General features: G+C 42.2%; 1 protein-coding gene across 17 annotated transcripts in view; it reads left to right on the top strand.

Moving 5' to 3' along the window:
* The window catches only part of KALRN (kalirin RhoGEF kinase), a 523,049-nt gene that overhangs the window by 94,687 nt on the left and 411,420 nt on the right, over window positions 1-16,942 (top strand). For 8 of the 17 annotated variants that reach the window (XR_014560170.1, XM_083722230.1, XM_083722240.1 and 5 more), the window contains exon 2: window positions 9,993-10,223. The exons of 7 other annotated variants lie outside the window; for them this stretch is intronic. Coding sequence is in view for 9 of the 10 variants with exons in the window: in XM_083722230.1 (XP_083578356.1) it covers window positions 9,993-10,223 (231 nt within the window). In the remaining variant the exon portion in view is untranslated. The remainder of the gene's footprint in view (window positions 1-9,992; window positions 10,224-16,942) is intronic. 2 more of the 17 variants (XM_083722232.1, XM_083722239.1) reach the window with 1 other exon arrangement.

A 16,942-nucleotide genomic window follows, 5' to 3' on the forward strand; every position in this document is an offset into this window, starting at 1 on the left:
ACCAGAGTTTTGGTAGGATCTTTCATACAGCTACAGTATGTTAGCCATAAGTTAACAGTCTAACCCAGCCTCTACCAACCTATTGCCCTCCAGATGTTTTGTGCTGCTGAATGGTAGTTGTTGTCCAAAACATCTGGAGGGCACCAGGTTGGTGAAGGGTGGGCTAGGCTAGGCTATCTTAGTTGTAATGTTCCCCTGGCAAAAATCAGGAGTAGCCCAGGTGCTCAATGTTCATAGGTCTAGGAACACATGTACTTAAAAAAGACTAACATTCCACATTTGTTGCATAGCCTCAGGTTATGAGGCAGGTTATTTTAGATAGGTGATTTATATTCTCTTGGATTCTCTTCTTCTTCTTCTTCTTCTTCTTCTTCTTCTTCTTCTTCTTCTTCTTCTTCTTCTTCTTCTTCTTCTTCTATTTATTGAATTTATATACCACCTTATATCCGGGGGTCTCAGGGTGGTTCACAGAAATCTCCTTAGGAATTTGTCTTTATTTTAAGAGGACAGAGCCCTGCTTCACCAAGTCAAAACCACCAGCATAAGCACTTTTCTGTATGCATTGTGATGTTGTGGTAGTTTTGCTCTCCTTTGCTATAAGTGAGTTTTTGAACGATACCATGTTCATTCTTTGCCTTCTTTAGCGGTGCCATTTGGCAGAACTCTCTCATTGCATTCTCCCCATTTTATATTTTTGTCTACCGAATAATAATTCAACAGCCCATTCACTGATGCTGGTACCACCTATTGTCCTTGTACCTTTGTCGTACCTGCTATTCCCAAGTGTCTGTTTTGCTTTTGCTGTCCACTGTTGCCATTAAACATGCAGCTGTTTTCTCCTACAGGCATATACAGGCCTTTTGGCTTAGATAAAGAGTGTGTGTGTGTGTGTGTGTGTGTGTGTGTGTGTTTGTAGTATATTTGCTTTGTTTCTATCCCCGTTTTCAGTGATGGCTACAGCTAGGAAGATCCAGTATGTCAGTGGGGCATAATTATGAGGGTGTGGGTGGGCAAAGTAATTATGCCTATAGGGGTAGCCATTGTGGTGCCCTCTAGCTTTTGTTGGGCTTCATCTTGCATTCGTTTCAGCCAGCATGGCCAATGATCAAGTATTGATAGAGTTATAGCCCAACAATATGTGGAGGGTACTCATGGGCTACCCTAATGGGTGAGAGGGTGAAACAAACAGTGATTATGTTTTGGGAAACACAGCTTACAAATGAAGAAGTAAATACAGCGCTGGTTTCAGCACAAAGGGTAGAGAGAAGGGCGAGGAAATACAGCAGAATCCCTATCAATAAGCAGCAGAGCACTGGTTTATTTTCCAGTCAGTATCTTGGCTGTGGCCCATTACAGTACTTGAAAGCTGAGCCACAAAGACAATCTGTATATGAGTCACTCTGAGTTAGTCATCACAAACTCTCTTTAAGCTGCATCACCACTAGAGATTGCCTGGAACCAGGAGCCCAGAATTCAAGCTCCACTCTTCCTGGAAAAAGCTTTGGGCCGTTCTTTGTGGTTACCCTCTCAGAGGGGGCAACAAAGATGTTGGCGAGCTTCAGGCTAGCATGTTTGTCTTTACATTTGAGTAGACTTGTGTGCATGGCAGTATTTTGATTGAGCTTTGGGTTTTCAGCAGCTGGGGAAGTATTGATCCTAATCCGGTCATAACGAAGCACTTACAAGCCCCAGTGAGACTTAAGTGGGAGACTAAAGCTTGTACATAAGCCTCTTTTGCTACATAAAAATAAAAATGGCATCAATCAGTAGCAAAGGAAGAAGCAGATACCATATCCTCCAACATTTCTTAGATGAAAACAGGGACATCCCATTCCATAATGATAATTTTACTATTTATACCCCACACATCTTACTGGGTTTCCCCAGCCACTCTGGGCAGCTTCCAACATATATAAAAGCATAATAAAACATTAAACATTTTTTTAAAAAAACTTCCTTATACAGCATTGCCTTCAGACTGCTCGGGGGTCAGATAACTCCATACTGTCCAACATTTCTCCAGTGAAAATAGGTACATCCTAAGGAAAAGTGGGACATTCTGGGATCAAATCAGAAACTGGGACAGCTTGTCTAAATCAGGGATGTCCCTGGAAAATAGGGACACTTGGAGAGTTTGAGATACACTGAGGTGGCAGCTGGTGTTCAGGGGCAAAAACTGACAAAGACAGCAGCAGTAGCTTGCAGTTCCGAATGTTTGATTTAACTGGGGTCAGGTTTTTGAGTCTGAGACATGACATGAATGTATTTGGGTTGATCTGGGGCATGCTCAGAAGGCCTACATTAAGTTGTGACCCACCAAACCAAATATGTCTCACCAGCTATGTATAGGAGGAGGCACCAAAGGCACTGCAAGCACCTGGCAGGCCGTGCTAAATGGCTTGTGAGCTGTTTTCAGCTTGGTTGAGCACAGTTTATGCAGGCCTGATCAAAGCCATGTGCTTTTGGTGCTCAGCCACTAACTTCAGAGCTTCTAAAAACCTATTACAAAAATAGATTTCTAGAACAGACCATTTCAACCACTACTTCTCAATGTTGGTAGCATGCATAGATGTTCCAGTGTTTGTGTTTGCCACATATGACTTACATCAGAATGGGGCACCTGTGGCTCTTATCATCACACTTCCACTTCCCTCATCCTTGACTATGACCATGCTGGCTGGAGGAGATGGGAACGGGTGTCCAACAGCATTTAGGCCCTCAGATTCCTCATCCCTGACAAAATAAACTACACATAGCCAAATGCTCTGCTAATAACAAAAACAGAAACCAATGAAGCTGATATTGTCAACGGTAATATCTGCTACATCCCCCCCCCTTTTTGATCACACTTGACCCCTTGTTCAGGAATACCGTATATATTACTCTTTCAAAACATATTTCATGAGGAATTTCCTGAGAAAACAAAAGGCACATCATGTTTTCAACAAGAGCCTCTTTAATCCCATTCTGAAAATGAATTGCTATTAGGCAATGGGAATGAATACATTTTTATAGTTGCTAAATCACAGTAGAGTAACTCCATTAGACATGGGGGATATCATTGTCAATTAAATGGTCAAAAACACTGGTTACAGTTTAGACAAAATTAAGCACTTGTAAATGTCATTTATCTATGATTTCAGTAGGAGAGTGGAGCACATTCTCAGAGTTACACGCCTGTGTACTCTTACTTTGAACTCATTGTGACTTATTTATTTATTTGATTGATTGATTGATTGATTGATTTATATTCTGCCCTTCATCAACAGATCTCAGAACGGTTCACAAGATAAAAGCATAAATAAACAGAAACGACGAAAAAATAACCCCCTCCCACACATTTAAAAGACTGTAGAATATTAATCAGCCTACACACACATTCATAGGATTGGTCTGCCACTCCCACTGAATTCAAAGGGTTTGTAAAGAGAGCTGATTTTTACTAAATGTTTCCTCATTTAACACAGAGACAAATATGATACAAGTATCATACATGGAATCTCTACACTGTTGTCCATTAGTGTTGCAGGGTAGATTCCCAAGAAAGCCAGGCATGCAGATGAACCATAGAAATTGACGGGTTTAGTGGCACAATCAGCAGGTTATAAGGCTGTATATAACTTTCTCTGGATTATGCCCCAAAGCAGCAAATTTCAAAGTAGAATGCTATTTGCCATGAGCCCAGCCTACTTTATCTTTACTCTGCTAAAAAATATTGTGTAATGCTAGTGACAGAATCAGTTATGAGATGTTATCCTCCAGTTATTCTGCTTGACAACTTCCAGTGGAACAAAACTTATGGAAGAAAACAGTCCAAAGAATGCAAATATTGCCACAGTAGCAAGCAACTTCTGTCATCGTCAGGGAAATAAATGTTGGAACAGTTGCAGTTTTGGAAGTTGTTTGCTACTGTGGTGTTTTGTTAAGTTCTTGGCTCATGAGAAACCCTAGTCGTGAAAACAAGCAACTGATTGCAACATACTATTTGAGCACCAGCTTTGATTTGAAAGGGGGCAGGCAGTGGAGATCAAGAGCCAGTGGTTGTGTAGTGCCAAGATTACAAGTGGAAATGCTCGTGTTCAAATCCTCATTCAGCCATGAAGCTCACTGGGTGATCATGATCACAATCTGTCAAAGGGCTGTTGTGAAGATAAAATGGGGAAAAATAAGTATTATGTACACCACCATGAGGTTCCTGGAGAACATACAGGATACAAATTAATTTTGAAATCAAATACAATTTGTTTGTTTGTTTGTTATTTTAGAGTGGTTTGTCCTTCCTGTTTCTCCAAGGAGACTCATGACTGCTAACAATCAGTACTAAAACAGACATAATCTCTGTACCCCACAATGTAAATTCAAATTAATAGTATCTGATCTGCTTAACAAATAAAAACAGCAAAAACAAACAAACAAACCCCAAATCAAACCTAAACCAGAAAAATTGCACAGTTAACCAAAGCCCTTTCCACAAAGCAAGGTCTAAACACCCATAGAAGTATAGTGACAGAGCCCACTGGACCTCACTCAGCAAGGCATTCTGTTAAAAATAAGCAGACAGGTGTATTGCTAAGATTCTTACAAAGAATGTTGGACTTGGTACACCTCTGAGTCAGCAAGGCTCTTCTTAGTTTCTTAAGCAAGAGTGCCTTCTTTTGAACCCATCAGGACTGTGCAGACTATGAAAAATGAATGTATACAGAGTAGGGATTGGGATTATTCCTACTGGCCCTACTTTCTCCCCGGTATATATGTTCAGCATAACGTCTGGGCCCCCCCCCCCCCATGGGTCCCTTATACCTAGGCGGAGTCTATGGGTGCACAGTTTACATATGCATAGGTTATGTACAGACATATTATGTCTGATGTGTATAGGCCATCAGGTGCCAGTTCAGTCCCCACTCTATGCATGTGCATACTACATAAGCATCTGAATAGTCCTAGATTCGTTAAGAGATGCTGATTATGGACTTCATAATGAACTGCTTTGTAAATTTAAAGCACACAAGTGAACCATGGGGAAAGCAAAAGTAGAGCTGGCCCATACTTCCACCAGAGGACTCAGGAAGGAGTACACTTTGGTATACTGAACCTCCATTTTCCAAGGCACTGTACATCTTCATGCCAGTTGCTGAGGAGCAACAGTGAGGAAAGGTTTTCTTGCCCTGGTGGGTAGCTGGCTGGCCACTGTGGGAAGAAGAATGGTGGATCTTCAATTTGCTCTCTCAAGACTCTTTTTACACTGTAAATCTCTACTAAGCTGTGAAATGAAATTGGGGATGGAGGCATGCAGGCAATATTGGTGGGTAATATCAAGCCATAGAATGGAAAGTAGGGAAGAACAGGAGATCAGGCATACATATTTTTTGTCCAGAAAGGCAAACCATCTCCATCACTGTAACACTTTTTAGTAGATGTAAGGATTCAGCTTACAAGGAGAAACAACAGCTTGAAAGTTCTTAGTTCAACTTTCTTTGTTTCTGTAATACTCGCTAATAAATGAGGCAAAACGGGGTGGGGGTGGAGGTGGAAATAGCATGTGGGAAGCTCTCCTACATAGAGACTTTCATTCCCCAACTCTCTGCTTGAATGCTTTTACTATAAGCACAAACATAGTTCAGGTCACCAGGTCAGAAAGCTGGGTGCTGCCCGGAGCATGCTTGCTGAACATTAGTAACCTCTCAATTTTCAAATAGTCCCAAGAAATCCTTTCTCCGTCATCTTTCGTTTTAACTTTTGCCTGCTGTCTGCTGAACTCTGACTACTGGGGTTTGAGTGGAAAAACCTACTTGAAATGGAAATTGCCTAGCATTGCTTTTCTGGTGGGACTGCCAAATCAGATCAGAATGATGTGGATTGCTTCCTATTAGTTTAAATTAATAGCAGGTACCAGCATTTGCAGTGATATCAGATCGTGCAATGTACTTGAACAAAAGTTATGCAGGCCCTGGGATGGATTCTATTTTCATAGGAAGACAAAAGAAAAGAAAAGAAAGCTTCAGAAAATGGTACTTAATCATATTACTGAGAACCATGGTTCTTTTTGTTTTTGTTTTTTTAGGACGATGCTTTGCAGTCCTGTAAACATTGAAGGGGTCAGGTCTATGGTGGAACAAATCCACTTGGCTTAAACCTTCAGGCAGTGTTGAGATTCTTTGCCAGAGAGGTGTGTGGTCTTCCACCCTCTTTTCAGAAAGAGTGGTGCACATATAGTGAGAGGCAAATAGGTTTACTTAGTCCAAGTGGAGACACTTGTTTGAACCATGACTTTCTGCAAAAAAAAGTAATATAATACATTCAGTTTGATAACAATGGGGTTCAACTCATTCAGTGCTAGGGAATAGCGATTCACTATTGCAACAAGGTTTGTGAATTCCCCCTCCCCCCTTGTATAGACTTGTGAGTAAGCACCATTGGAATAAGTAGAGCTTAGTTCTAAGGATCAGTGTGCCACACATGTCAGTTTAAATTGGCTCCAAAAGATGGTGGGGGTTATTGTTTTTATTTGTTATAATAGTTTTGTGTTCTTATACTGCAAACTAACCTGTGATCCTCAGATGAAGGGCAGGATAGAAATTAAATAAAGAAATAATGACCAAGTCCTACTGAAAGCAAAAAGACTTTACTGTTACCAAATTGTCCCTTGGTTGCATACAGAGCTGCATAGGAAATAGAATCAGAGAATTGTAGAGTTGGAAGGGACCACAAGGATCATCTAGTCCAATCCCCTGCAATGCAGGAATCATTTGCCCAACATGGGGCTCAGATTCACAACTCTGAGATTGAGAGTCTTGTGCTCTACCAATTGAGCTAGAATTTAGGTACTCTGGAAGCACACTTATTGAATTGTTGAAAAATAGACAAATCCCCCAGGCTAGCTTTACTCTGAACATGGGCGGCCATGACTACAAATTGGTGTCATTCAAGTGCATAGTGTATGCACTGTGTGAAGAAGAACACCAACCAGAACTATGCACAGTATTCTATGAATAGGATTCATAACATAAGTTGAAAAGATTGTGGCAACTACAGTTTTTAAGTAAGTTTGCATACTCCCTAACTTTTGCTGGATTGAGACCCCTATATAGAACTGGACTCAGCAACTGATAATTCCCATTGGTAACAATAGTGATAGTTTCACACCACCAGTCACCCTTGCAACTTGCTTTAAGTTAACTAACTCTGTAGGGAGGTGGTGTTAATTCATGGGACTGTCTAAGAATAAGGATGACCTATCAAAGGAAATCCGTGCATTCCAAGAAGCATTCCAGGAGACATTTTGTGAATGGAAGAAGTTTATGCCAGAAATTGGCTTTTAAAGAACATAGATACTGTATAAGACAAGTGCAAGATTAGCATCTGTAGCTCCATCGTCTCTACCCAAACCAGCAATCTGTTCTAGGCTATGAGCTGGGGAAAAGGTTTCAGGTTTTACTAGCCATCTGGTTTACCTATTGGTATACCAGTGGTAATAAATGACATCAGTATTTTCACAACCAAATGACATTGGTGGGATTCTATTACACCAGGGATATTTGGGTATATGAGCCCAAAGACGTTTCTAGTTAACAAGGTTACTGGTATTGACTTTGCTGAGTTAATAACAGATGTAGCAACCAATGTATGAATTTCAGTTTTTCCACAACACTGGGAAAAATGAGAGCTTCTATCCATGCCCACCAGACTAATGAGTCTCAAGTGTTTTATTTCCATTGCAGACAAATTAAGGGAGAAGGAAGGGGGCTTACCATGCCTTAGGCTTTATGCCATCAGAAGCCTCAGCATATCAAACCAATAGGAAATTTATTTTTATTTTTGAGGTTTAACATTCCCTGTGTAGATGAGATCTTCAAAAGAGCTTAGTTCACCATTTAGGCATCTGCCTAAACATTAAGGGAAGAGCTTCCCCCTGTTGAGTTCTTTGAAAAGCTAGTCTTACTGCAGTCTCACAGCCCTTTTCAAGGGTGGTGAAGGTGAATTTACTTCAAAGTCTGCTTTGAGCTTCAAACCTTCTGTGTGATATCTTTATAGTCTGCTGCTTTAAAAATATACCATTTGTAGGTGAGTGAAATGGAAGGGAAGAATAGGATATTGTGGCTCTTGATCCTTGCATTTGTTCATTTATTCTGCTATGCCAAAAGGGGCCAGAGCCATTAGGTTGTTGCTTAATGCCTTCTTAAAGAATGGCTATCATGTGAGTCATCTGTGGGTCCTTTTGATTGAAGATAATTATGAGCCATTCAGAAATATACTTTTTGGGAACACTGTTGAATCTGCTGTGGCCTTTGTAACCATTGATCCTCTCTGTCTGACGGAGTTGGAGTTGGAGGAATTCCTACTTTTTGAGAAGATTCCAGAAGGTGGTGTGGTAGCCTGCTGCTGTATTTTCCCATAGGGCACTACACAGTTCTATGCTGACTCCTATCCTTTTCAACATTTATGTGAAGCCACCAAGAGAGGTATTCGGAAGGCATGGCATTCAGTGCAATCAATGTGTGGTTGTCACACACTTGCTTCCCTCCTTTCTGTCACATACAACTGAGGTGACTTACTCCATATCAGTGATGAGTTGGATGGGGGCCAATAAATTGAAGCCGATTAAAGATAAAACAGGTATTGATGGTAGGAAAATCTCTTGTTCAGGATAGTGGATAGTGCCATTATATAGTTTAACCACTAGATGGCAATCTAATTAGTTGTATCTGCATGGAGTCAGGAGGAGCTGAGATGTTAAATACCTTGCTTGGCTTTGTGACCTCTTCCATGAGAGGTGAATAGCTATTCTGTTTCTTCTCTTTAGTTGGAGGGACTTTGCCACTGCAGTATTTGTCTTGGTGACTTTTGTATTAGATTATTGCAATGCACTCTGTATGATATGGCTCTGAAGACTGCCAGGAAACTACTGCTGGCCCAGAAAGACTAGTGTGGGCAGGAGGGAACATATTACACCTGCTTTTAAACATCAGCACTCCGAAAAAGGTCACTTACAAGTGCAATTCAGCATGATAGTGAGAGAGAACCATGGCTAGTCATAGAATACAAATCTGGACTAGATGGATCGCTGTTCCGACACAGTAGAAGAAGGCCTCATCTCATATACTTCTATTAACAACTAAATAAATTTTTAACTGTTTTGGAAGCATAGCTGAGAAGAGATCTAGAAATGTAATACAAACATACACACCTACATAATGCATAACATAAATAATGTGCCTGAAGAAAATATTAGGGCCGCGACAATGAATCATAAGAGTAATTAATATAATGCAAAATATTTTCTATATTCTATATAAACATTATAATTATTTATTGCCTATAAAATGAAAGCATCATCCATGCAACTAATAAAATCATCCACAACTGGGTTATGAGACTATTTCTGGCTATGATAGATGGGATATATTCCCTCATAAACCTGAATCAATGTTCCCAAACTTCTACCTACCATTTATTGACAGGCTCAACCAAAACAGAATAAAATATAAAAATATGTAATATTATGGGAAAACTGCAGCAGGGCTTGAAAAACATCTAATACCAGTTTCCTCAAATGTTGCTGCTAGCACTTAGAATGTGTGTGTGCATGCGTGTTTATGTGCGTGTCACACACACATACTGTTCTGTGAAGGCTTAGTAGCTAAGATTGTGGGGGGGAAAGCTATCAAAACATCCTAGAGCAAAGAATTGAAAGCCTAGATGTAACTTAAATGACTCATCTAATCAATTGAACAATATGAGGGGAAAGAAATATAAGTTGTAGCTGGCTCTAAATTTGAGAAATAATGGTTCCTCTTAATTAATCAGGTGTCTTCTTCCATTACTACTACTACTACTACTACTACTACTAAGGTTTGCAGTGGTTTGGCCCATTAATCAGCCCATCAGGATTTGCCTCTAAAAGAAAGAAAGCAAAAAGCAGACTGAGAGAAGGACAATGTGAAAGTAAGCTGAAAGAGGGAGGGAGAAGCTTTGACTCACCTGTGCTTCCTCAGCAGCCAGGGAAGAGAGCAGCAAGCCCCAAAGGCGGGAGAGCAGAAGAAGCTGCAGCAGAAGCCCTGCCGAGCCCAGACTGCCACAACTGGTGGAGGTCTCCCATACCAGAAACCAAGACAAACAACTGGGGGAAGCAACTTCCAGAGAGGTATTCCAAACAGGGAAGACTACAAAACCTGAACATCTTTCCAGTTGGCACCCTCGGGTGAGGCCTGAGAATCCAAAACAAGGTCAGCCACCATTTGGACTTCAAAGTGCCCCAGGGATGGAGAGAGTCCCCTGTTAGGGTTTAGTTCTCCCCCTGCCCTTTGCAGCTAGGAGCTGATGACAAACCTGACACTAAGAACACAGTGAAAACTCAAGACCGTGTTGAATAGTTGGACATAAACTCTTTCCCGCCTGTGTCCAGATAAACTTTTATCTGGATAATTATGTTTACAATATAATGGAGAGAAACTTGGTATGACCCGAAGTTGTGAAAGACAAAATGTGGTCCAATGAATTGTGTTAGACTTGGATGTGAATATGTGAGTTTTAGTCAAGCTAGTGTCCACTGAGTGCCTTTGAGTTACTGTAGCTGTTCTAGGCCTCAGGGATTTAATCAGGATTTAATTTATAGTGTTATACTTTTATTACCAGAAAAGAGAAGCTTCTAGTGCTTGCCTAAAGTATTGTCTCCACCATCTCCACAAACAGATTTGTAGTCTTTTTCTTGGCATAAAGAGTCTAGCATAGAAGGAACTTAGTTCTTCAGGGCCTGAAGCCATTTCTTGAAACTTGTGTGTTTACTTGTCTGTGAGTGGAAGTTATAATTGCCTTTGTTGGCTTCTGTTCCACTGAAAAATTCCCATGTATATTAAATACTCGCAGTCGGATAGCTCATGCCAAAGAGCGTTTTGTACCCCAATCCTAAGCCTCGTCTATGAAAGTAACTTCCACTGAATATTGGCCTTAGACCAGGGGTCAGCAACCTTTTTCAGCCATCATCCCTCAGACCATGTGGTGGGCCGGACTGTAGTTTTTTTTGGGGGGGTGTGAGATGAACAAATTCCTATGCCCCACAAATAACCCAGAGATGCATTTTAAATAAAAGCACACATTCTACTCATGTAAAAACACCAGACAGGCCCCACCAATAACCCAGAGATGCATTTTAAATAAAAGGACACATTCTACTCATGTAAAAACACGCTGATTCCCAGACCGTCTGCAGGCCGGATTTAGAAGGCGATTGGGCCGGATCCGGCCCCTGGGCCTTAGTTTGCCTACCCCTTCCTTAGACATTCTGCCAAGATAGGTTTCATCAACTTGATGCTTTTTATATGGCTTGGGCTGCAACTCCCTTCATTCATGAGTATTGGCAATGCTGGTTGGAGCAGATAGGAATTGTAGTGCAAAACTCTGGGAGGCACCAGGTTGGAAGAGGTCGTTCTAAAAAGTTAGTAGCAGGCCCACCCTTCTTGGGGCATAAACTTCAGTTTTAAATAACATTTGGGGTAGGGAAATGCTGGTCACTCTATAATCTGGTGCCTGAAGCCACTTTGCCATGCATCATATAATAGGGCATCCTTGGATTCCACTGAATGAAGTCAATATACCGTATTTTTCGCTCTATAGGACGCACCCGACCATAGGATGCACCTTGTTTGCTCAGCGCCCCTTCAGGTTCAGGTTCCTTTTGACCTGCTCTTTGGGGCTGGCAGGGGGAAGCGCTGCTGGCGGGGAGAAGCGCTGCACACAGCCTTCCCGCTGCCCCCGAGCTTGTGGGGCTGGCGGTGGGGGGAAGCGCTGCTTTCCCCCACCGCCAGCCTCAAAGACCAGGTCGGGGAGCAGCGCAAAGGCTGCGCGCAGTCTTCCCGCTGCCCCCCGAGCTTGTGGGGCTGGCGGTAGGGGGAAAGCACTTCATAGTTAGAGCTTGTTCTTTCTTCATGTTTTTAATCCTTGTGAATGTTGGAATGATTTGTGGGCATTGACATGAAAAATCCACATCAATGTAGCAGGAAGATTATTTGGGTAGGGTATAGGGATGCTTAGTAAATTCCCCCCATTTGAATTTCTCCGTATATTTTGGGGTGCTGAATAATCTGATCTTGTTTGCAGAGTAGCACTGACACATTAGTGATTTGCAGTTCTTCTCTCTCTTTTGTTTTATTTCTGTACCTTGTCTAAGTATGCTGTGCATCTGCAGTTTGCTTCAGTCTTCAGCCACATCACTCCCCATCGTTATTGATTATCAAAGTACACAAGCACATATGTGCATTAATTAAAAACTGAACCAAAAGGGAGTCTTGGTATGACTGCATGGGGACTGTAAAGTGCAGCAAACTGGGCATGTACCAATTCCAAAATTGATTTTAGAAATTCTCCAAGTTAAAATAGGAAGGCAGGTGGAGTGGAACACGAGCCAGATCCAACCCACAAAACAATAACAGAAGGGGACATCTGCTCATCCATAGTGGGATACTAGATTTCTGTCAGCTCAGCTCCTGCTCACAGATATTGTTTGCAAAATTCACATGCCTTTTTATTCCAATGGTAACACTTTCCATATGGGGAAAGTGCTTCAGTGAACTCTCACTAAGAATACAACTTGTGCTGCAACCAGCCCAATATGAGTTTTTGCAGTAGAAGCAAGAGAAAATGCTTTTTATTGGACAGTACCATTTCAGGTGAGAAAAAGTGTGTGTGTGTGTGTGTGTGTTATGTAAAAATATTCTTCCATTAAAAGGTTTTCTGTGTCTGGGGGAAAGGAGAGGGGGAAGCGCAAAAGATGATATCAAATATTCTTGTTCAGATCCTCCTTGGCATTCCTGCCTTTAGTGTAGATGGGTTTGCTGCATCCCCTCACTCCTCACTAGGGCTGGGCGATATATCGATATATTGTCCAAAATCGGTTTGAAGTCCATATTGTGATATTAGTTTCATAATTTTTGACCTGGCAATATATTGTGAATCTCTCTCTCTCTCTCTCTCTCTCTCTCTCTCTCTCTCTCTGTGTGTGAGAGAGAGAGAGAGAGAGAGAGATGTAAAAAACTATGGGGAAAACCATGAAGCCAGCCCAGGCTTCTCTTGTTTCCTGCAGCCCCTGTTAACTCTGCCAGCTCAGCTCTCCCCTGCTTCATGCAGGGGACAGCGAATCACAAAAGCAGGCACTGGCAAAAATCACAGTGCAGGAAAAACCATGAAGCAAGCAGAATACCAAATCAAACACATCTTTACGAAAAATACACTAAGGATGAACCCTACAAGAGAAGTATTAAATATTATTGGATTCTGGGTAATACAGGGAACTGGTTCTGTTCATGGAGCAATTGGGATTATATTTGCCCTTCTGTGATTTTAACACAGATATTGATGATTAACTTCTACCAGACACAGTATTTCTTATGTAAATATTCAAATGCAATCATGGCTGATTAGGCAACTCAAACGTTCCTCCCTTAGCTTAGCCTTTGTTTTCATTCAAACATTACATAACGTATGCTTGATAACACCAATGTCATGCAGCTTTCCTTTCCTTTTATGCCATCTTTAAATTATGCTCGATAGTTAGAGGCCATCTTTAGTTAGAGCAGTTTTTAGAGGTTAATCCGAGCTAAGGTAATTTAAATATTGGCAGAGAGTTGTAGACCAGGCGTCCATAAAACCCCTGTACAAAGTGAAGAGATTGATTTTCTTTTTGCTAATAAAAACAAACAGTTGTGTCTCCCATATGGTATTCTCTTGTAAAATATTTACATCTGAAAGGCTCCCAGGTCCTTACTGAGGACTGCAACTTAAACCGTGTTGGTTAGGAGGGAGAGGGCAATCAGAAAGGCGCTTAGCCCAGCTTCTGGACCCCCCTCCCTTTTCATGTTGTATATAAAGCAGGGGCTATGGGCCACCTTCTGTTCCCACAATAAAGGCAAGTAATCTTTCCTAGTTTATGCAGGCTTGAAATAATAGTATCAGATTAATATTTAAAAAATAATAATAAAAATAAAGCAGTTGTCAGCGAGCACTTGTTACGTGAAGCTTGAGATTTTAATTCTACAGAGCTTGCCTGCTTTCATGATGAGTGTTGTTTTGCCCCTATGAGTATGGCAAGGGAAGTATTTGTCCCCCCACCCTGTTTTCAGTGGTGTCATGGAAATTTTTGAAGTGCAGGTGCTGTCCCAATAGCCCCCACAACCCTGCTACCAAGGGTGGGCAAAAATGCAGGGAGCTGTGTTATTTGTGTGTGCCTATAGCTATATGGGACGCGGGTAGCGCTGTGGGTAAAACCTCAGCGCCTAGGACTTGCCGATTGCATGGTCGGCGGTTCGAATCCCCGCGGCGGGGTGCGCTCCCGTCGTTCGGTCCCAGCGCCTGCCAACCTAGCAGTTCGAAAGCACCTTCGGGTGCAAGTAGATAAATAGGGACCGCTTACCAGCGGGAAGGTAAACGGTGTTCCGTGTGCTGCGCTGGCTCGCCAGATGCAGCTTGTCACGCTGGCCACGTGACCCGGAAGTGTCTGCGGACAGCGCTGGCTCCCGGCCTATAGAGTGAGATGAGCGCACAACCCTAGAGTCTGGCAAGACTGGCCCGTACGGGCAGGGGTACCTTTACCTTTACCTTTTATAGCTATATGATCGGAAAGTCGGTGGTTCGAATCCCCGCAACAGGGTGAGCTTCCGTTGCTCGGTCCCTGCTCCTGCCAACCTAGCAGTTTGAAAGCACGCCAAAAGTGCAAGTAGATAAATAGGAAGGCAAACGACGTTTCCGTGTGCTGCTCTGGTTTTGCCAGAAGCGACTTAGTCATGCTGGCCACATGACCCGGAAAAACTGTCTGCGGACAAACATTAGCTCCCTCGGCCTGTAAAGCGTGATGAGCGCCGCAACCCCAGAGTTGTTCGTAACTGGACTTAACTGTCAGGGTCCTTTACCTTTTTTTATATCTATATCACACACACACACACACACACACACACACAGAGTAGAAGCAGTAGTCTGTAGCATAATGTCCAATTTATCAGGACCTGCTGATTGCCCTTGTATAGTGTGCTTGCCTTCTTTTCTGACTGCCTCCATACTAATCTGCCACAAACAATTGTAAAACTTGAAAGCCTTATTATCAGCTCATTTGGTTGCCAAGGTCCGCCACTGGCACTCTAGCAGATGATGTCATTGCTCCTATTTTGAAAAAAGTCCCACACTCACCCACCACTGTCTGTTTTGCCTCAAATTGCCCTACATCTTCTGGTCACATTCATGCAGGCTAAAATGTATCATGTCAAACCTTAGTTTATTAAGCTTGGCAGTATATCCAGGTTGACAAACAGTAGCTTGTGACTGGCTGGAACACCAGAATAAAAAGCATGTTTGGTGTGATGTGTCAGTTGGCAAACCTTGGTTACAACTGTTACTTCCTCTCTGAAGACCGCCACAGCATAGAGAAAGGAATGGACGGAAAACGTAAAATCCACAATGAGCTCTTGCTGCTAGTTCCTTAAACAGGGCTGGCTCAGTACTCTAATCTATCCATAGCCCAGCTCTGGCTGGTTGGTTCCCTATATATAGTAGATCCCAGTACGGGCAGTAAAAAACATTACTTTTATATGGGAAATGATTAACAAGACTAATTTACATCTTTAAAATCGAATTCTGTTTCAAACCACCTGCAGTTCCCTCCCTATGTGTTCTTGAACCCTGTACGTCAGCAGCAGCTGATTCAGACTCAGGAAGAAAACCATGCCCTTCTACCATAAGCTGGCCCCTTTTTCAAGGAGAGGCAGAATGACACCCCTGGATACAGCTTAAGCAGCAGTAGTGTAACCCATAGCCAGATACATGCTTGGGGACAAGGACAATCATGCCCTCAATAACACCATTCTGCTATTATTGGCATCACATAGATTGACACAGGTCGCTGTCCTGGTCCAGGTCCAGCTAATACTGCATTAGCTGGCCTTGATGCTGAACGAGGTCCCAGCAAATACATGAGATATATACAGAGGTGCCGAGTCACTCTGCTTTGCAGCATGTATACACTGCTGAAAATGGGAACCAAAATAATTCTCTTATGAAATGATCTGGGTGGAATCTGGCACTGTTGCACGCACAGAATGGCTGCTGCTGGAGTGGAAGTGAAAGCTAACAGGAGAGAGAATGAGATCTCTGCCTATTTCCACCTTCCCCCTAAAATCAGCTCCAGAGAGTTGGGGAACCCTCCAGAACAAAGTGGAAGGTGGTGTGTGGGGTGGGTGGGGGTGGGTGGGTGTAGGCTGTAGCTAGCAGTCTCTTTTGCTAGATCAAACTACCTTCTGTGAGAACAAGGACCTCAACTGCATCCCACCATTTTCTTCTTCTTTTACTTCGCCAGATTATTTTTTTTAAACATTATTTGGTGGTTGGATGCTTTCCCACACACGATAAAAAGGCTATTTCCTCTTTCAGTTATTTATCATCAAGATCTTGAAGCACATGTTGCTGTTTAAGTGGGAACAATTATGTACTCTTGGTGGGAGGCTGTAATGTTCTTTTGTAGGGTGGAGCCAAAAGATGGTCCAGGAAAGCTGTATCTCTTTATTACATGGAATGCTTGGACTTGGTTGTACAGTTTATATAGAAAATAATAAATTGTCAGGAGCTGGGAAGTGAGAAACACCCACCCATCCCTCCCCAAGATGTGTGTGTGGGGGGGGGGAGAGAAATGCCTTTATTGGCTAGAAAGAGTGTCGGGATTAATAGTTAAAACACTACATGAACCTCACAGTGGTCTGATTTTCTGAGTAAGGGCTTTCCTCTTGACATGCACATATGGAAAACATGGTGTATAAATAACAGGATCTCTAGTTTTTCTTAGGAAACTATTCCTTTTAAAAAAACAACAACATTAGTATGGCAGGCTAGTACAATGCTTTCAGTTTGCACTGTTCTCTTCATATTTTAGGCCATCGCCTTCTAGGATTTCAATTGATCTGATCTTATT

This window comes from Podarcis gaigeae (assembly GCF_964106915.1).
Source record: "Podarcis gaigeae genome assembly, chromosome: 1".
Classification (NCBI taxonomy): Eukaryota; Metazoa; Chordata; class Lepidosauria; order Squamata; family Lacertidae; genus Podarcis; species Podarcis gaigeae.